Consider the following 22,598-nt stretch of genomic DNA (forward strand, 5'->3'; position numbering starts at 1 on the left):
TTTAAACGTTGAAGCCAGTTTTGAATAGAAGCACTCACTCGTTCCATGGGAAAATTTTCATTGTTAATCGTATATATTGTTTTAGGGATTCCAAACTATCATGGCGTGAGCAAGCCGTACTCTCTAAAACTGACGATATGAAGATCAGGGCCCCAATTCTGCTATTTAAAATGGACGATGAATGAATGAAATTTGGCTTGAAATGACAATTTTCGTTTTATCTTAAGCATTTTTTTACACAATAATCCGAAATTCAGTGTGGGACGCTAAACTCAAAGTCAATACAATTAAGTTTCAATTATTGTATTGGCAAAATGCTTAGGAGAATAACTAACATCCATACATCCATACTTACAAACTTTCGCCTTTATAATAATAGTAGTAGGATCTAGTAATATTTTGACTTTTTTGTCAAAGACCCATCAAGATAGTTAACGTTTCAAAGTTCCTAAGCTTATGTAGCCTACGAGCGATTAGCTCATTAATAAATTAGAAATATGTGGCTTCGACTGATGCAGTATACAGTTATTCCTATTGCAGTACTAACTTTTTTACGGATAAAAAGGAATTCGGATCTAGGTTAAGAAATAAAACTATTTTAATACAAGATGTAATATAAAAATTTATTAATTTACTTATTATCCTATTTGCCCAGTCCACATAATATATAAAATGTCAACAATTCATATATTTGCAAAATTAAACAACAGCTGTTACTTACAGATATCCATAAAAAAACATTTACACGATGTATACAGACCGTACCTGTGGTCCGGGGATCGACAAATCCAAATAACCTTAGGTCTAAGGGGATTTACATTAAAATCGTATATTTTAATCAATAATAATTGTTCAAGTACAACCTTTACATAAATATGTAGCCAGGAAGACTTCTCATCTTTAAATGGCGAAGAATCAAAATATTTTTGGTGCGAATACAGTCAAATTATACTTAAAATTATCTCGCACTGATTAACAAGTGTTGAAATAACACACTATCGGCAATTACAAAGTAAGTGTTGGAAAAAAAATAAAGAGCCCAGTTATGACTTAATGCACAGAATAACCCTGATCGTCAATTAAATAAAGTAGTACTTCCTACATCGATAATTTCCTAAAATAAATAGTAGGTATATGTAGAAACTAAGCATAGTGAAGGTCAATGTGTTGATATAAACATTTTGTACCATTACAGTGATAAAAAGAAATAATGAAACACATAGTTTCTGCTTTTACGTAGATGGACACCCAGACGGATAACTGTCAGGATAAATTATTAAGTTATAAAGTAGCAAACTGAAAACATGTATAACTTCGATTCGGGTTTCGTGGAATGTTCATATTTCTCAATATGTGTTATACATATACTTCATATTTAGGTAGATTTTTGGTTATAAATTAGTTCAGCTGATTATAAAAAATACATACCTGTCTGACTGTTAATTAATTATTCATTTTCAATTGTTTTAAGAATAGTCACGTTATTTTATTAAAATGCTCATATCTCAGGCATTAGAAGTATCTGTAAAGTATATACATTGCCGCAGAACAGAGTTTACACGTCTATCATACAAATAGCATCAATGCCATCAATGCTTCATTGATACAGTTTATCCTACTTAGACAGTTGAATTTGCGTGATTCTTAATTCAGTTATTGCCTTAAGCGACGACAAAAGAAATGGTAAAAAAGACTATTTAAACCTAAGGGCCGATAAGAGAACCTTAGAAGAAAATATGATTAAATCGTCGAGTAAACTGCAAATTGACACTGGCAAGTCACCGATCATACAAAATACAGATGCTGCAGAAAAAAGGTTTGATCTTTTCTCACACTTCAGAAGATTCTGTTACGCGTCAATGTAAATTATTTATCTTACGAAATTTTTATGAACATATACAATATTTTATAGTTATTACTATAATTATATTCTGAAATTATTAAACGTAATGTATGACATTTGAATTGTTTTGTTGTATTATTATTTTAATACTTCCTTGTTTATAGTAGAGTTTGCTTTAAGAGTTTGACTTTCTGTTTCTTTAATATTTTTGTTAGATGTAGAGGTCCAAACTAAACCGTTTGCGCCTAACAGTGCGAAAAATATCACAATCTATTAATAATATAACATAATCACCATTACTTTGACAAGTCATAACAGAAAATTGTCTACAATTTCACAAATTCGACTACTAATATTGTAGGCAATGATTTTAACTCCATACATCAGCAGAATATTTCTTCATGGACTCAAGTTTTTTGATAAACTGAACGGCTTCCGATTCCGAACGACCACCCTTCTCTTGAATGGCTCTCAGAACGATATTTCTCACATCAACAGCCATGTTCTTGGCGTCACTGAAAACAGTTATCATGTTGATATAATCCTATAAACAAGCTATTAACCAAATAAGGATTATACTTAAATTTACGTTTACAAAGATTTATTAAAATAAAAAAGAACCTTACCCGCAGATGTAGAAGTGTCCGTTACGATTACCAATGACGTCCCATAGTTCATCCATGCGCTTTTCTAATAAATGTGTCACATAAATTTTCTCCTTCTGGTCGCGAGAGAACGCAAGGTTTAGTTTCACATCGCCGTTTCCTTCATATTTTTCAAGTTCCTAAAATATAAATAAATGCATTTTGCTGTTAGTTTTTGATTCCTAACCATTCCGCTTATTGTTGGCTTCCATGTATTGTAGGCTTCGCAACAACTTTATTGTTTTAAAACATCAGTATGAAAAATGGCGGATCTTTTATATTAAAGTATAATTACGCATCTCAACAAGTATATTACACACAAATGGGTCTTACGTCTTGGTAAATGTAGTCTTGGTCGCGGTGCCTGCATCCGAAGTACAGAATGTTGTCGCCAACTTCTTTGCCATTAGCACGTGCATGAGCGCGTTCTTGTAAGAATCCTCGGAAGGGAGCTAGCCCTGTGCCTGGGCCTACCATTATAATTGGAGTTTGGGATTGCAGAGGCAGCCTATACATAAACAAATATTCAGCATAATAAATATTCATAGTTCTGCATAATGTTCATTAGCATAATGTGTATTTTTTATTACGTAATTTCATTTTGTTACCTGAATTGAGACTTCCTGATGAAAACGGGAACACGCGGCAGAGGTTTGCCAGGCTCCGGTTTGTTATCTGCCAGCCAAGTAGTCGTAACACCCTTGTTCAAACGACCAGTAGGTGTCTTGTACTGAACAACTACTGCAGTGATATGTACTGTCTCAGGATACAGCTAGAATATTTTTTGATATTTATTTAAAAGATTTTCTCCACTTTATTTTTAGTTTTTAGTCTAAAGTCTAAAGAAGTTGACAACAAGACATTCTAGTCTATTTGAGTACATTGAGAAAATTGATAAATCAAATAGGTAAGTATTGTGAGACTGATTCATTATTAAATGATGTAACGGTTTACTCACGCGTATTTATCGGGGTAGCCGGTTCGACTCGCGATCCCGCCGCGTCTGCTCATGATTAAGGACTCCGGTTGGGTCCGAAACTAGTCGGGCTACCCCGATAAATACGCGTGAGTAAACCGTTACATCATTTAATAATAAATCAAATAAGGTAATTAGAAAATAACTTAATTAACGAACCTTCGGACTAGAAGAAATAGAATAATATCTTGGTTGCAGACGAGGCAATAATTCACACAAATGGTCAAGTGGTGGTTTGCATGATGGCACATCCTCTAAAATATGCACTATGTTTCTGCAAGCCTCTACAATAAATGACTGGTACATTGCCTTGCCTTCTTGTGAATTGGTTGCCATAAGCATTAATTTTTTCTTATCCTGAAAGTTTTTAAGTAAAAATATTGTTTAACATTATAACATTCCTTTTTTTTACATTGTTGTATTTTTACTAAGTCTACAAAAAGTGATCTTACTTCTTCCTCAGAACAGTATTCCACCAATTCCCTTAGGATGTGAGTGCGAGGTAACGCAGTAATCTCCACATAGTGCGAAAGTGCAGTACGATAAGATGTTGGGCAAGGAAATGGATGTTTCTTGCTGCTCTCTTGGTCAGTGTTTACGAGCGAGAATATTTCATCAAGATTAGCATTTGTTAACTGGCCAAGGCGTTCTACCAAATTGGTGTCATTGATTGGATATACAGCAACATGATCACCTGTTAACAATTTACACATAAATGAGAATAAGTTTAATTTACGAACAATAAATTATAATGCTAGGTATCTTGTTATCTTGAGTAGAAGTAAAATTAATTAAGTCAGCATATTCACCTGCTTCATATCGCATTTTAGAGTCTGAAATGTCAAGTTCCACATGAATGCAAGACCTATCTCCACCTTTGTGTAATTCTCTGTTGACTGTAATCTGAGCTAAGAACGGATTCTTAGCATCATAAGGCCTGGGAATGAAAAGAAAATGATTAGTACTTAATCTATATTATACAAAGTGATATCTATATGATATTAAAACATACTTCTGCTTCTATACAAATGTCTTACATTAATTGCAATCACCAAACTAAAATGTGTAAGAGAGATCTTTTTTCATTTCATTTTTTTTCCATTGAAACATTACCTTGTTAAGGAAAGTTGTTCTTTGGCATGTATAGCAGGGATATCACACAAATATACCATATCATAACAAATATACTAACGGTCTCTGTACTTGCAAGGAATGTAACCTTGCAATTTCACCAGTGAATACATTGGTAGGCAGAATTTCATCTGGAGCATGAGTCACAAGGTGGAACTGGCGTGTTAGTTCCTCTTCACCGGTGCTCTCAATGTTGAATTTCTCACATACTGCAGGCCAAAACTTTTCCTTCCATGTAATAAAATCATCTTCAATGCTACAAGTAAATTAATTTATTTTTAATTGGTGTTAAAAAAACGTATAGAAAATAATTGTGTGTAAAAGCCACTTTTTTTATTAAAAAAATAATTGAATCTATACTAATATATAAAGCTGAAGAGTTTGTTTGATTCTTTGTTTGTTTGAACGCGCTAATCTCAGGAACTACTGGTTCAAATTTATTTTTGTGTTGAATAGACCATTCATCGAGGAAGGTTTTAGGCTATATACCATCACGCTGCGACTAATAGGAGCGAAGAAAAAATTAAATCTAACCACGCGGACGAAGTTGCGGACAACAGCTAGTCAAAAATAAAAGTTAGGTAGAAGGACCTATAATGGCAGAAGTTAAAATATCAAGCAAATGACTAAAAATTACAAAATGTTGGAGGTTTTCTATCCTAACACAAAAAAAAAACAAAAATGTCCTACTTTGCATCATCATCTCCTAGACCAAGTTCATAAACTTGCGTAGCACCAAGCTCTTGAAGGCGCTTGTCTAGATATATTGCCACTGCATTATAATGCTCATATGTTTTGTTGCCAAGACCAAATACCTGAAAATAACAAGGTCATTTTTAATAACACATGACAAATCAAACAATATTTTAAAAGAAGTTAAATCATAGATTACCATGCAACGTAATGTCTGCACAGACGATACTAATATTCTTCGATAGCCAAGAAGTCTAGGTATATTTACAAACAAATTCATATTTATTCAATGATTTGAAATTCGTTCCTATAGGTATAAAGACATAAATTTTCCGCAAACACCGTCACTAATATAACAAAATCGTTCGATGTTACATAATTTTATAGTTCATTTTTTATTTATTTTCTTTCAAATATTGTTTAGGCTGCTGATTATATTTACTTCTTAAGAAAGTTTATCATTAATTATTTTGGACATGAACACGTAATTTAAAAACTGATTCATAAATATATCTTTGTATTGCATTATACAATAATATTTAAACAAACAGTAATAATACCTATAAACATTTAGGTTATTTACGTAAAAAACCTTTTAAACATATAAACAGCGTAAAAACACAAACGGGTTAAAGTTCCGTGGTAACACATTAGACTATAATGTGCAGTATGTGTTTTTGGATTTTGTACTTTGTCTTTAATTTGTTTTGACATTCAGATTGGAAAATTCAAAACATCAATTTCAAATTTTTAAATGAAACACATTGACTTTGACTGAATTATCGTGACATGACTGACTTGACAGCTAAATCGCAGTTTTGACATATATCTTGTCTTTTCTTGCCATGTTATCTTAGCATGATAGAACGCTAGTTTAGTAATTACATATTAGCCTTTTGGCTCATAACTAATTCCAATATTGCAATAGCATTCGAACAAAAAATAAATTATATCTTATTATCTGGCCATCGTAATAAAATTTATTATTAAAAGGCTATCGTGTTTGTACTGATTACTTCGTTGTCAGTGTTGCTTGTAACCAAAATGGTGGTAATATTCTACAATACAGATATCTGTTAAGACTTTTTTTAAATGCGTAATTATTGATGACTCTGTTTACATTTTTTTAAATATACTTACAGCGTAGTTTAACCCAGTTAAATCGGGATCCCCGTTCTTCACCCATTCGTAGAATTCCATAGAATTATCTGTGGGATCACCTTCTCCATATGTTGCCATACAGAACACAGCTAAAGAATTCGGAATTTCTTTAAGTTTGACGAGTTCTTCCTAAAAATTGTATAAAACAGATGTTAATAACAAAAAAAAGGGTGGTAAGTACATCGATTAACAAAAATGAGGGTTTAGATATATTACTTGACATTTAAACACAAAACTTTAAAATATTTTGAATAAAATTTGTTTTTTACAAGTGACGAGACTTTGACTTGTTATTTCAATACATATCATTTGAGCAATTTTTACAGCGACAGCGTTCGAAAAATTGTAACCAGAGTGGGTAAAATTTACAGAGCATGATACATTATTATTAACTTTTATTTTACCATATCGCATTCTTCGGGGTCGGCAACCATGCCCTTCATCCTATACCGTATACCCTCTTTGGCAAGACGACCAGCAAACTCCTCCCCAGTTCCTGTTTGCGACCCATAGAAGACCACTAAACTTCTGCCAGATGATTTTAACTTATTGATGAACGAATTCTCTGTAACCTGGATTGATCCGGCAGCCCTACAAAAAAAAATGTAGTATTAATTTTTGAAGAAGGGATTACAAAATACAGTTAACATTATATTTTAAATATTTTTTCTATGAAACTACTGGATAATAAAGCGTTACAGGATATGTCAGTATGCTGGGCACCTTTACACTTTTTTTGGCTTAGAGTTGATCTCCAATTTTATTATAGTTGGCAAAATGCTTTGGATAATACGAATAGTGTCAAAATAATCAATTACTCAAAACATTGTAGAAATCAGAATTGGGGCCGTTACCCTACGGCTCAAACTATTAAATATATGTCCAGTTTTATTGTCTATTAATAATTGAATAACTTTTATTGACACCCGAAATAAAGGTACCTATACATTTCGTGTATCTCTTATTAGTTTTTAATCAGAGAACATTTTAAAATGACTAAGTAAACGTCAAATTGACGTCAATTTCTGCAACAATACAATCTCCTTAGTGATAGAGTATTTAAATATAAAAAAAACATAGAGTCTTAAACCTGCTAACATTTTTAATGACTTCAGTATATTTCATTCGCCTTACAGTATGGAATATGTGTTTTATTCTAACTCGTTAAACATTATTGCGCTGCCATGGACTGTGACTAGGTACCAATTCTGCTATTTACAATGGCCGATGAATGAATGAAAAGCTTATTTTAAAACGATACTTTTCGTATCTTCTTAAGATTTTTTTCTACACAATAATTGGAAATTCAGTACGGGGCGAAACACTCAAGGTCAATACAATGAGTTTTTTAATTATTATGTTGGCAAAATGCCCAAAAAAATAGGAATAGTTTCAAATTTAATCTAATTTCCATTCAGTCATCGCCATCGGTCATTGTAAATAGCAGAATCGGGGCCCTGGTTGGACGTCACACTTACAAACCAATTTACGTCTAGGTACGCCATAAAAATAAAATGTGTACAGTCGATACTTGTATATTACAATCGTCATCGTGTATCATACTTAATTTCGCACTTATGCTTAAGAGTATTTCTAACCAATACAAACATCTGACTTATCCATGTCAGGGACCGACCATACTTGTTCCTCTTGTCGCCATATTGCAAACTTGAATGAATAAAGTAAGTAAGTAGGTACATATGCGTTACCGCTTAAATGTTATTGAGATAATAATTATGGCAACGCTGCCTTTGTTCATATTTGTTTAGTGTTATCTTGTATTGTTAAAGAATGAGTAAAAGTTATATTTAGTACTGTACGAAGTTATCTACATAATATAAAAATGTTTTGACAGATAAAGTAAAACGAAAACTTAATGGCCACCTCATTTCATAACTATAACTAGTTGCTTATCAGTATGATACGAATAATGGGTAAACAATTTAGAGATATTCCCTTTGGTTTACATTATTAGTAATTAACGGACATTCTTATCATCTTGGCATTCACGAATAATGAGTTTCGTACATGTTCATACCTATATGGTGCAAAATTGCATAAACAGAGCATTTAACATACCTATTACAGAGGGCAGAGGTTCTAAAAATACCAGAAATAGCGTTCTCGTATTATCTAGGATAACCTAACTTCCTCCACCTAAACCAATGAGAAACTTACTGGTAACATTTTTATGTATCTCGTGCCGCAGGTGCATGTAGTAAAGAATATTCTAGGTACTCGTATGGTCGTACACTAATCGCTACAATTATTGACCGATCAGGGTCAAAGTCAAGAGTACAAGCGCCAATCGAAAGTTCGAGGCACTAAAATGTAAAGATTAAGATTACCCATTTTCCACGTCTGGGTAGGTATAATTGATCGTTTTTAGATATCTACTTACTTTAGATAATTCATTTGCTGATCAACCTTTACAGAACGATAAGATATATACCTACATGTGAATCATAATAAAATAAGGATGATTTTTTTTTAATTTTATTATTTACTTACCTACTTGTCTATTTTACTTTAATAGGATAGGTGCATACAATTAAAAATTCCAATCAGCTCGGTATAAATAGGTACCTAGGTAATGAAAAACGCAGATCATGACACCTAACATACCGTATATCAAGTTTGCCTACTAAATATTTAACTTGTTATGTGATGTAAACAAAGCTGTAGTTCCTTCATATTGTATAACTGCTAGGATTACAGATGTAAATGTGTTTAGCGGAAAACTAACAGCAACGTCGGCCTTGAGACGTGCTCTGAGGCATCAGGTGAGATACCTATTAACTGAATAATGTCTAAGCAAAAATCTTAGTAGACAAGTTCATGATATGTGAACTTTAAGTCTAGCAGTGAGGGTATGTAATTCTAATTATAGAGATAGGTAAGTACTCAATTTTCACTTATTATAGTGTGCACCTCTCTCATCAAGCATCATCTGACTTTAAACAGTTACGTAGCGTTTCGAGGTTATTGTTATCAAACTGCTGATGTAATTTGCGCGGTATTTATTTTTTATCTTTGACAAGATTTAATGTTAAAAAAATACAAAGAGTAATTACGAAAATGTATAATTGCAATAATAAATATTTATTACCTATAAACTATTGGCCGTCTGCATTTTAAACAATGGGTTGTACAATCAGCAACAAAGCCAGTGTAATAGTATTACTGTGACAAAGCTGCATAAACACTCTGCTTAACAACATCAGATGAAGTCGGCAAATTGCTACAACTTTCGGTTTACGATTTAGAACACCGGAATTTTACGAAATGTCTGGAGAACATCAATGACATTTTGTCAAGTATGACTTTGTTCTGGTACAGCCTTCCAAATAAATATTTAACGATCAATTTTATTATTTGAATAAAAAGGCTTGGCAAAGTACTGGAAGGAATGAAAAAAAACTTATTTAACATTGCGATGTTAGAACTAAAGATAAAATACCGCGTACAAACCAATTAAGAGTACTTTTTTAAAGCAGGTATTATTGGTATAATTGCATAATAATCGAAATAGGTTGTTACCTATTTAGATACAATTATGACGCAAACAATTGTCGGCGTATCATATCGCCTCAATACATGAAACACGCATAGGTACCTAATAATATGTTTCAATATGATTCTTGTATGTGACCGTGCAAGGTCAGAACAAAGTGCGAAAAAGTTCACAGTAATTTTAATATTATTGTTCTTGAGTAAAAAAAAATTGTGAAAAGTGCTCAAGTACCTAATCAAATAGGATAATGGAATTTCGTGACGTAGGCAATTGCTACCGATTAGTTTTAGTACCTATGCATATTGTTATAACAGGAAAAATAAAAAAAGGACATCAAATAAAAAAAAAACTAAACTTGATGAAATTTATATGGCACCAAATCACAGCAAATATAAGATGAATTTTCATTCATCGGCCATTGATAGTTCAAATGGAAATTGGATTTTAATGACTTTTTCTGCTAGAAGAATACGAATAGCATCAAATTTAATCCAATTTCCATACATTCATCGGCCATTGTAAATAGTGGAATTGGGGGCTCGGTTCAGGTATCCCTTCCAAAATATCTGGAATAGAATAACCTTACCGTCTGTTAACTATTTTCTATTTTTTCACAGAAGTCCGAAACAACCTAGGTTTGCGAACTTAAGAAACAATCCACAATTCGACACTACGAATGTGGTTGTTTCTTAAATTTGTAGAGAAGTAGTGCGGGGAGGCCACGATTCTTAGCTTTTTACTTTACTTTGGCTAGCTACTCGAATCAGCTGACTGGCTGTCCACAGTACAGTGTGACTTTTATAATAGTTAGATGTTATCTACTTAAACACAGCGATATTAATTATACACGACAAAGAACAAACGACTAAGCCGTATTCATAAGACTCATACATAGTATCAAAAGTCATATCGTCCACGCTTTATTCACCTGCCTGATGCTATCAAAACATGATACGGTACGGGTTATGATAAATTTGTTATTTATGTAAAAACATATATTAATGTATTTCTATCCGGGTACTTCGATTACTTCGTACAAGGAAGCAACAAAGTAAGTAGATACGCACTTATCACTGACTTTATAAGATACAATTCTATTATTACGATGATTTCATATGCGATGACATGTAGCAACTGCCAATTGATCTTTGAGATAGTAGTTTAATAGTTACTTCTGACATAAGTTTTATGTTCTGGAACTTGTGTGTAACTAGGCATTATGTTACTTGAGGCGTAACATTAAAGGAGTTACACAGATAAATAAACATCTCGTGTATGTACGTTTAACGTTAATAATATAGTCTGGACGGCAGCTGCTACTTTTCCTAAGTTGTTTAAAAGTTTAGTACCTAGTATATTTGTTATGCTTGTATGAAGTAGATTCAGATTTATAAAATAAAAACTTATAGTAAATATGAGGACTTAGGTCTCGTTTACATTAGTGATTAGGGAGGTTCAATGCCGCGACGTCACTTGCGAGTTGCGACCGCGGTACATCACGGTTTTTGAATATTCTTTTATAACCATAATAATGTTGCTGCTGTAGGGTGTTCACACGAGGGTTATAAAGTAGCTATTTTTCTTTTAACTTAGTTGGCAGAGATAAGTAGAATTGTAGCCGCAACATGATAATAATCGGCACTTAGCAATACCCTTATAAGCATGATGACTCGTGTTTCATCAAAGTACCTATAAAACAGAATAGTTCTGCTAGTCATCGTTTGAGTTATTGTTCTCTATTTATCCAGTAAATAATGATAGTGTATAGGACTGTGGGTTGCATGCACCAGACTCGTGCAAACGCGGTGTAATAGGACTTGAATCTGAAATATGTGAATGATAGCCGAATATTAAGACGTCATACAGATTGAATCACTCGTACTGTTTATGGCAGCATAAGATAATCATTTCAACAAAATCTCGGAGAAAGTATTTATATATATACATATATCTAGAGAAAACTGATGTAGTCGTAATCAATAATATACGTTAAGCGTATTTATAATAATGATTGTAAATATTGTAATCAACTTGAACCTCGTTTATGTTGTCATACACATTACACCGTGTAGTATGTAACACATACAGTATGTGTTACATACTACACGGTTATTACTACTATAAGGATATTATTTTATCCACAATTACCAGATAAATCTCTATTAGGATAAGTTAAATGATACAGTAACTTAACGATACATTTTAACTTTATTACCTACGTGAATAAAACGTATACAGATCGTGCACAAACAAAATAAAAACTCTTCCTGATGTAAATCATGCTTTAGAAGACCGCTATTTACACGACATGTAGGAAGTACCCGTCTAATGAGTTTTGATTATACGGTAAGCACGTACTTATCTCCGCCTATTTGAGGATCGTAGAGATAACATTGTGAATGTCGAAATATAATTATAATAGTTTTGGAATTTGCTGCGAACACTTAAATAAATAAATGCCAACATTATTTTGTTTATAAAAACTTGTTTCACCTAGATCGGTATATTCTGAAGTATATTTTTGAGCTTATCGGTTTTCAATGAGTTTAGTACTCCTTTTGCTTATTAGATATTATGCTATTAAATACAATGTTTTGACGTTTTTCATTATTAGTATAATGATACTACGCGTCCTATACAATAAATAGTTTGTCACGATGAGTGTAATAAATGTGACTGAGATAAAATAACACTTATGTGTCTTAAGACAAGTTATACGTACACGTGCTTACATAAACATGAATGACCGTATTTAACATAGCATGCACTCGTTTTAAGCATGGTTTATACGTAATTAGTAACTTATTTTATCTACCTCATTTATGATTAGATTCAGTTATCATAAGGATAAGTAAGAGATTATTGTATGAGCATGATTACTTCACTACTTTGTATACGTTTAAGATTACGTCGTACATACTTCCTGTGAATCGTCAAGACTGTTACAATACCTATCTATTAAAATGTGACTGTTACAATATCTATGTCAATATAATTATTGAATGTTGTATCATACCATCTTATAAAAAATAAATAAAATAAAAGACTGTCCGCACTGAATAACCAACGTGTTTGTATTTAAGGACATGGACTCGCGCAATTTTTTTAATAATATTGAGTGTTAACTTATGTTAGTTTAGAGACGGTTCTGTTGCGCAAGACGTCAACAATGGACATCCGGACATAAGGAGACGATAAACTATTAAGATATTTTATTTAAGTGCCGTTTAGGTATTATTCCCCCACAAAAATCTTCAAACTCAGTAGTGTTTATATATAACACATTTTCAATTTCAGGGGAATTAGATGTCATTAATAGCATATCATGGAATAGTAGGTTATAGTGTATGTGTAGGTAGGTACTGAATAACTTGGTCAAATAACCGTCCTGTTCATAAAGTTTATTGACCACATGCTTACATTATTGTGTAGATAAAATGCACGGTTGTCAGTATGTGCAGTGATTGATAACAGACAATTTTATTACAAAAAATACTGACCTTACTGCTCCTTGAAAAACACTACTAATTTCAAAGTGCCAAAAAGACAAGATTTATATTCCCATATTTTTAATGCTGGCATCAAGGGTCTGAACCTAATTTGACATTGACAAAATGTTTTTTTTCTCATAATTGTATCGTCGACTTCATAGCGTAATACGACATCAAGCACGTTACATACGCCATTTCTACACAGAAGGAGTTGGAAGCGATTAAAGTTTATTTACAAAAGTTAAAACAAGTTTGGTGATGTAAGAACAATAAAGAATTAATGACTAATACAATATTTAATTAAATCAAAGTCACGGTGATTGGATAAAACTTCACATTTATTGGTATTCGTCTATAAATTTAAATCGTTTAATAATTCAGAAACTACAAGATAAGGATTTTTATAATAACCATAGTTTCCTCGGTACCTAAGCATTTATTTTACTAAGCAAGCGATCCCTAACTTAGAACTAACAATAATACGTGTACAAAGCTAACCTGCCTAAGTAATTTAATAACAGACAGTACATACCTTTAGTATTAAGAAAAAATACTATCCAAGCGTATTATATTTTTTATCTGTGTTCAAAGTTCACCGCAAAAAAGCAGCTGATATAAAAACAGTTGTATTACATCATGTTTAAAAATAAATGACTTTCAAACTTTAATCGATTGTTACTAAATTAAAAAAAACATTTTTTTGCACGAATTAAGTAGGTAAGTATACTAATTTTAAATTCAATATCATAAATGCCGATTGCTTCAACAATACAATGTCAGTAATATTTTTGTCGTTATTCATCGTCGTAATAGTGTCGAAATGACCCTGACCGCTGGATCAAAGTTAAATCTACCAAGTAATATTAGATTCAAGTGGTTCAACTTGGATACAACTGGTGCAGGATCGAGGCAATGGTATAAAAGTACATATGCATGTATCATAAATTTCAAATAAAACCTGTATTCAATATTGTCACGGCAGATAGGCCTCACACGTTGATCAATGGTATAATATTATTACGTACGTGATAAAAGCGCGACAGCCTGTCTATACCGAAAGTGTCTAAGGTCAATGACTATTGTTGCCATGAGTTTTATTAGCGACCGTGCTCACTGCTCAGCAGCAATAACACAATTACGGTCTTGGCGAAGCAGAGAAATTTCTTAACCTATGTATAAAATAAATTGAGTGATTGTTTTTCTCTTTTCTTGCAGAAAATCAAGTTATAGGTATGGCAGTATACTTTTCTATTTCTCATGCTACACATATCAAGGAAATTGCTTATTGCCTAATGGATTTATCTTCAAATTATATTTTTCCATAAACAGACAAATCTACTAACTTATAAAACTTAAACAAAGATTCTGACTTAAATGTAATTAAGCAACTAAACTTAATTTTAACTTAGTCTACATAAAAAAAACTAGGAAGTTTCTTGCAATTCAAGGATAACAAGTAAGATGATTTTTTAAAACGAAATATAGAATTTTATTTTGTAATGTATCAACCTTTATTTAAACAAGGAATGAAATTACAAATAAAAATAACGTTGGGTTACCAACCCTCAAAGAACTTGGTTTCCCGGCCTTAAAAGCACGAAAAACTAAGTTTTTGACATTTCTCTTTACGAGCCCTCAAATGACATAAGTTTGACAGGCGTCTGGCGTCGTCGTCTGTCAGTTGTGTTTAAATCTGAGTATTACGAATGAAGTGTTGTCTGCTGATACCAAGTCAGACTATAAATAAACTATAATAATATTTTAAAGTTGTCCTTTATTGTAGAGATTAACTCGAATGATTTATAGTCGTTTCCTAAATTTACTAAATGTGTAAAGTTGTCCTTTTTTATTTCTCAAGTAAACCCGCGATCCAAACGTATTTACATACTGTATATATTAATTATTTAACAATTAATATATGTTAAGTCACGTAAGTACCCAGGAATAAATTTAACTAATTACGCAAATGTTTATTTATATAAATGATAATGAAAGTTGCTGGTGTAAAACCGTAATCGTACGTTACCTACCTACCTGCTTACAAGACCGTTGTTGTAAATACGTCATAACTATGTGCACAATTACATTTATGTAAGTTATTAATGATAATTAATATTCCTTGTATCTACTTACTACGTAGATAGAAATTCCTTCTTCTGCTTGTACTTCCAAACTCGGTAGATGTGGTAAAATTTTGTGGAATACTTGCTAGTAATAATTATTCGACTCAAAAACAGGTTTAAGAATAAACATGGTACTTACTGAATTGAATATTTACTAAGAAGTATTTCATCTTTTTTATTTTCCTTCTTAGAGTTATATAGCCACCAAATAGTGCCTCCTAATAAAATTACTAGCACAACAATATCAAATGTGCTAAATAATGATCCCCCTGCAGCAGCAGCGGCGGCGGCGCCGGTCGCCGCATCCTTTAGGACGTCCTGTGCGTTGTCTGACATATTGTAGGTTATGTGTCTTTGCGCAATATAAAATTACGTGGTAGTCACTTAGTTGAGAGAAGTACAAGGTCACTTGACAAACGCTATTTTTCGTGAGGACTTTTTAATCGTCACATTCGGCGACACACACCTCACAGCACTATGTACACTACACTGACACTAAAGTGATGTGACTTCATGTGACGTGTGGTTAATTTCGTTCTAGTTGGAAGGCAATATTGCGATGAAACGAAAGAAAGAGAACGATAGTCGACACTGATAGAACAGACACGGTCCGTCGACAGTCGACACGAACGCTTAAACGAATATAAACGAATAAAGCCGAAGTGTCTATCGTACGTGAGCAGTGTGAGCACTGTGTTTGATTAATATTATACGAGCGAGAGGTACCAACTCCTCTCCACGTGTTTCTTAGGACGCGACTTCACTCTGTTGCTCAATGATCTGCTAACTTGTAATTTTTCGAGAACAAACCGATGCGTCAAATAAAATAATCCTTAATGGTTAATCTTATTTTAGGTATACCGAGACAGTAGATTACAGAATAAAAGGTAATAGGCACGTAAGTGGTGACGTTGACATAAGTAGGTAGGTAACTCAAGCTGAAGCAAGTCGACGACCGAGTTTGCATTCGTTGCGCCATTTGCTTACCTATTCAAAATAATGCATTATCTTGTCCGTAAGCAACTTCAAGTTACCATAATAATATATATGCCAATATTGATATGTATGTTTTATTGATTTATTATTTCATATAGGTAATCATTATGTCCCTGATAAGTGCTTTTAACACTGTAAAAAGACAACACACGACAAAAAGGCCTTATTGCGAAGTCGGTCACAAGAAGTTTTTTCCTTGTTTCTATGTTTGTTACGCAATAGGTTTCCAGCAAACGTGGGTTGTTTTAAATAAGACATTGATACCACAAGGCCCCGATTCTGGTATTTTACAATGTCTGATGAATGAACGACAATTGGACTAAGTTTTAAAATTATTCCTATTCTCGTAAGCATTTTGCTAATACTATAATTGGAAGTTAATACTATAATAGGAAAAGCCCATTTATTTTTGGTGCTTACCTTCATTTTTTATTCTCTGCTCTATAATATAAGTTACTGTCTATAAGTAGACATTTAGAATCATTTAAGTATAGAACCGAGAGATTTGAATTTCGTACAAAAATCGAGAATTGGGATATTGTTAAAGAAAAATTTACTTCTTATTAATGTATATTATGTACTTATACACATTAATAAGTAGTTAAATATAAGCTTTCTAGAAGAAGTCAATTTCATTTCTAGAGTCATTTGGTTGGACTCAGCCGCTACTTCGCAGGGCACATAAATAGCATCAATATGTAGGTACTCATAGGAAAGGGAAGCTAAACTTTCGTATTCATTTCTTAAAATCTATTCATTTTCATCATCGTCTTGGCCTTTTCCCCAGTAAGTTGGGGTCGGCTTAAAACCAATTAAAATTGGTAAAAGCCAATAAGAGCACCTAAAAATGCAGGTTTTGTGTTTAATAATGTAAACTAATATTTACGAATCTGACAATGATGTATATTTATGATAATGATAATTGTGTGGCCGGCCTTATAAATGCATAAGTAGGTTTGACAATTTTATGCATGTTTTAAAAACAAAGCTTCCGCTTTTTCAGTTTAAAGTTCACAATTTTCCGTGAAATTCGATTGATTGGCCTTCGTAAAATACTTACCGTAGAAATTAATTAAACTCTACCTAAACTCACTTTGAGGATTTGATTTGCGCACAGTTCATCTCTTTCACTGGTTTATTCACTACCTAATCATAAAAACAACATAAGGGATGAGCATATTTAATGTCATGTAATACTTACTATCAAACTGAATAATTTGAAGTCTATGATAATAAATAGGTTTAGTAAAACCGAACGAATTACTTAGCTACCTACTGTTAAGAAAGTCTTTTTAACCAAGTAGATTATAGCAGTTTAGTTACTAACTTTGTAACTAAATAATATTTACATATAACCATGTTAACACGCTGCATTTTATTGCTTTTGTAGAAACCATATTGTCAGCAAAGGTAGTTACATACCGTAGGTTGTCTTTTGACCAAAGTCGCCTTTCAAAATCTACTTTTTTTCCTTTGTACCCCATCAACAACCTTTATAAATACTAAGATCGGTTAACTAAAGTATCACTATGGGCATTAAGCAATATGCTTTCTTTATCTACCCATAGAAATTAGAATCTCTATCTACATTAATTTAAATGTTTATTGCCAACGAAATAAATGACGTCTACTTCCCAGGACCCCTTGCAGTGTAAATGTGCTCCAAATCACAACAGAACTTCTGCTGTGTTACGATTAGTTTATGAGATATCTTTGTCTAAAATGAAGTTTTGTTAATGTTGACCTTATGAACTTATTTGTATTGTCGTCAAAAACTAGTCGACTTCATAGTTTTGACATATTCTGATAGTAAATCAGATACAAAAGCAAATTAACAAATTTTAGAATAGGTAGCCAATTAGTTTATTATTTGTGTAGCAACAAAATATTTTTTTAATCCTCCGTCATAATTATTCGGCAATATTAGGCCCACACGTAACTGCTTCATTTTTATGATGTTTTTGCATAATTTATAATGAAAATCATGCAGTGACGCAACGTATGTACTGATATTTTGTCAAAAACAATAGTCAATAAAATAAAACTGTCATGATGTGTAGCTGTTTCGAATGTAATGAATGTATGTGTTTGTTACATTGTTTGATAAATATATTAAGATGCTTTTTTATTTCAACTGAATTAAATTATTATGAATTGAAGTGAGGTGGTTTTGAATAAATGAACATTTTATTCACACTAGTATTTATTTCTAAACATTCAACCTATTTATTACAATAACTTAATTACAATAAATTGTTTATTCAGATAACTAAGATCCATACAGTGCAATAAAAGACTCATGTTCATAGACAGTGAGCAGGGACTTAGTTTCCACATAAAGGGACAATCTATTCTGTTTGCAATCAAACTCAGGATGCTGTGTCGACTTCCACGCAGCCGACTGACAAATGATGCGGTCTTTTTACGCCAAATGGCTGCAAATACCGTGTGTGCATCAGCAAACATTTTTGTCGCGCTACAGAAGCGTGGAAGCCGAAACAATGCCCTCAATGCATTTTTGAATTGGACCCGCAGAGCATTGTAAGCTCGTTGTGGATAGTTAAAACTACTTTCCAACGGCATTAATCCAACGGCCCGCTTAAAAAAAATTGATCTTTAGAATCTGTTTTTTAAGCGGGCCGTCTTAGGAACCGGGCCATCTTTGGTAATACTACTTATTAAATTTCTTAGTGATTAATTGAGATCTAATGTTACTAGGTTGGGAACCGGCAGCCTTGTGCACACGGTTTTTTGGGTAATTATACCTACTGTTGTATACCGCAGCGTTTTTAAGCACTTAGATTACAATCTTTTGTATAATCTTATACAACACAATAGTCAAGCGACAAAATTTTAATGGTCATGCTGATTTTTAAGGAAAATATAAATACGTTAAAGCAAGTGCCCCTCGGTTTCACTCGTTTTTTTCTGATTCATTTCGTATCTAGACATACTATGAATTATAAAAAAAAATGTGTATCACATATATATTTTCCAGTTTCTTTTCAAACCCATTTTCTGTACCTATTGAAGTAAAAAATGTATGACAGACTTAGCACCACATGAACAACGTTAATTCTAGCTCCGGTACAGTGATGGTTATTGTTTTTATCTTCTAAAATAATAGGGAGTATAATTATTATTATAATAACATAATACTACTTCTTAGATTCCGGGTAAAAAAAAATTACAAGGTCTCAAAATATTATTTATAGTAGATTAGATTACCACTACTGAATATTTAAGTGCTTAATTTAACTGAGCCTTTTAACATTATTTACGTTTTTTTAGAAATTGTTCCATAAGATATGAAAATAAAAATAAACACTTTTAAAACCAAGTCTGCAATTTAAAACAGATATATAGAAGACAACATCGAATCGGACAAACCTAAATTTCGAAATAAAGAATAAAATAATTATTTACAATAACATGTCTTTTCAGGAACCGCAGATATTTTCAAGTACCTACCTAATAGTCAACAAATCCCTAAATTTTATTTTAATTTAAGCGCCAGTTTTCCGATCACAGCTAAGCTACGGTTGACCATCTATGTTGTAGGCACTCGTTATATCATAGGTGGTCTTGACGTCTTGTTTAATAAAAGTGTGTATGTTTCGGAAGGCAAGTTCAACTGTGGATCTCGGCTTAAGGTAAGGTTAAGTTAAGTTAATACATCTTTGACAGTCGTTACGGGTAGTTAGAAGCTAGAAAGTCCCCTGAATCTGCTATTTACAATGGCCGTTTAACGAATGGAAATTGGATTAAATTGGCAATATTCGTATTATTCTAAGCATTTTTCCAACGCGATTACAATAATTAGAAATTCAGTACGGGGTGTTACGCTCTCGGTGAATACAATGAATTTCCAATTATTTTGTTAGCAAAATGCTTAAGAGAATAGGAATAATCTGTATCTATCTATACTAATATATAAAGGTGAAGAGTTTGTTTGAACGCGCTAATCTCAGGAAGTACTGGTTCAAATTGAAAAAAAAAATTGTTTTGAATAGACCATTAATCGAGGAAGGTTTTAGTCTATATACCATTACGCTTCGACTAATAGAACCGAAGATACAATGGAAAATGTGGAAAAGCAGGGCAGGTATAAATCATAACGTATATCTTCCAACCACGCGGACGAAGTTGCGGGCAACAGCTAGTTTCAAATATAATCGAACTGCCATTCATTCCTTGGCCATTGTAAATAGCGGAATTGGGGCCTAGGTAACTGGGTTGAGGCAGTTAGATAGGCAATCGCTTATTGTAAAAACTGGTACCTGTGTCAGGTTAGGTAAGGCCGGAATCCGCCTGCAAGAATTGGGAAAAGGTTTAGCTGATGACGATCTTCTCGGTACAATTAAATTGTAACAAGAACATTACCTTAAAATGATTCACACAGGGCAATGTCCTGTATTACATTAATCCTGTTACAAATTGTTACCTGGTAGCTACATATGACCCGAACTACAAAACAGAATCTAGAATAATAAACGGGCGATTTGTTTCGATCAAAACGTTTAGATTTATAATACGTGATGTTGCGGAAAAAACACGTCGCCCTCCATTTTAATATGTATGATTGTGTGACGCAATAACAGGTCAGATACTCAAGGTGAGGGCCAGTCAGGCTACCTCGGCGTGCTGCGAACGAGCCGTTTGTCGCGTCGACATGTAAATTAAATAACGTTACTCTTTTTAAAACAGTCTATTGTTGACCTGATGTACGATATTTCGCGATATACAGTAAGTACATCAGTTAATTGTCTAGTAAGTTCTAGAGAAAACTTCGGTATAGAGGCAAGCCGCTTTCGGGATCAGCTACGTCCGCGAAAGTAAAGAACTTACTTACCAACTAAAATCCAACACCAAAGTAAAATTATCAGGAACAATAAAACATCTCTATATAAAATCCTAATCCCTAATGGGTAGGTACTTATTTTGTTAAATAATGTGCATGTTACTCGGTCTATATACAACCTAGGGATACCGGTCTTATCCGTTCAATTATCAAAAATGTAGGAACCTGTTTATTGTTAGAAAAATACGAAAGTGACTTCCAACGGGCTATCAACGAACACAGGTTATAAGAAACGACAAAGCCTTTGCGGTAATACTAAATTAAATCACGGTACCAGGGCCTCGAAAGAAATATGTAGTTTAAAAATTTTGTGTTAGATACTAAAACTATAAGGTTTCAAGTGCCAAAATTGGTAACTTGACATTTTCCAATTCAAATGCTATAATGAAAAGAAGCAACCCATTTTTAACACGATTTTATTAGCTTCACTTGTTTCTCATCAGCTCTCTGCAACCGTCATTTTGAAAAATTATTTCATCCAAACCTTTTCTGTATTTAGATTTAGGATAAGTATAACAAAATAAATCATAATCGAAACTGCTTTCTCAGACATTTCGAGTTAATGTGAGGAAAAATGTTTCTATGACAACTGCCTCCTGCCACCAAACGCAGGGACTGACTTCCCCACATTCCGATAAGGCCCTACGTCGTGGGGTGTCTCTTATTATTATTAGTCGAGACCCTCTTAAGATATCCTTGCTCAGGAAATCAACGGCCATCATGTCACGCGGCTGTCCGTGCCTAAATGATGTATGACAGTACATAAAATAACAGAACTGATGCTTGTCCAGTTAAGCTGCATCTGCATCTAGAAGACGGGCGTGTTGATCTAGTGGCTAGTGACTCTTTAACTGCTACACCGAAGGGTTGGATTTCCACCCAGGACAAATGTGTACATATGCGTTGAGCACGATCATTTGTTGTGTCTGGGTGTATTCTATCTATATTATGTATATATTTAGAAATATATTAGTACGTTTATCAGTTGTCTAGTACTCGTACATAATACAAGCTCTGCTTAGTTTGAGACTAGAAGGCGTTGTGGAATATTATTATTATATTAAGGGGAAATAATCCAGGTGCTTGCTAATTTATGAACGTTTTCACACATAATCGAACATGCAATGCCTTTTGTTTATAACTTAGGTAGAAATAATTAGCAAAA

At 33.0% G+C, this 22,598-nt stretch overlaps 1 protein-coding gene across 2 annotated transcripts; it reads right to left on the reverse strand.

The window, feature by feature from the left end:
- Positions 1 to 952: 952 nt before the first annotated feature.
- Positions 953 to 16,114, reverse strand: LOC113507001 (NADPH--cytochrome P450 reductase). Of its 2 annotated transcripts, XM_026889857.1 has the most exons (12): positions 15,716 to 16,114; positions 6,853 to 7,039; positions 6,428 to 6,577; positions 5,285 to 5,409; positions 4,656 to 4,850; positions 4,273 to 4,400; positions 3,916 to 4,157; positions 3,623 to 3,820; positions 3,096 to 3,259; positions 2,821 to 2,995; positions 2,470 to 2,627; positions 953 to 2,358 (listed from the first exon to the last, which is right to left on the reverse strand). In XM_026889857.1, exons 1-12 carry the CDS (start codon positions 15,910 to 15,912, stop codon positions 2,214 to 2,216), a joined length of 2,064 nt encoding a protein of 687 aa, XP_026745658.1. In that variant the 5' UTR covers positions 15,913 to 16,114; the 3' UTR covers positions 953 to 2,213. The 2 variants fall into 2 exon arrangements, with proteins under 2 accessions (XP_026745658.1, XP_026745659.1); XM_026889858.1 differs by lacking the exons at positions 6,428 to 6,577; positions 6,853 to 7,039; positions 15,716 to 16,114 and adding an exon at positions 5,487 to 6,014.
- Positions 16,115 to 22,598: the final 6,484 nt, after the last annotated feature.

The sequence above is a fragment of the Trichoplusia ni genome, unplaced genomic scaffold (assembly GCF_003590095.1).
Source record: "Trichoplusia ni isolate ovarian cell line Hi5 unplaced genomic scaffold, tn1 tig00000182, whole genome shotgun sequence".
Classification (NCBI taxonomy): Eukaryota; Metazoa; Arthropoda; class Insecta; order Lepidoptera; family Noctuidae; genus Trichoplusia; species Trichoplusia ni.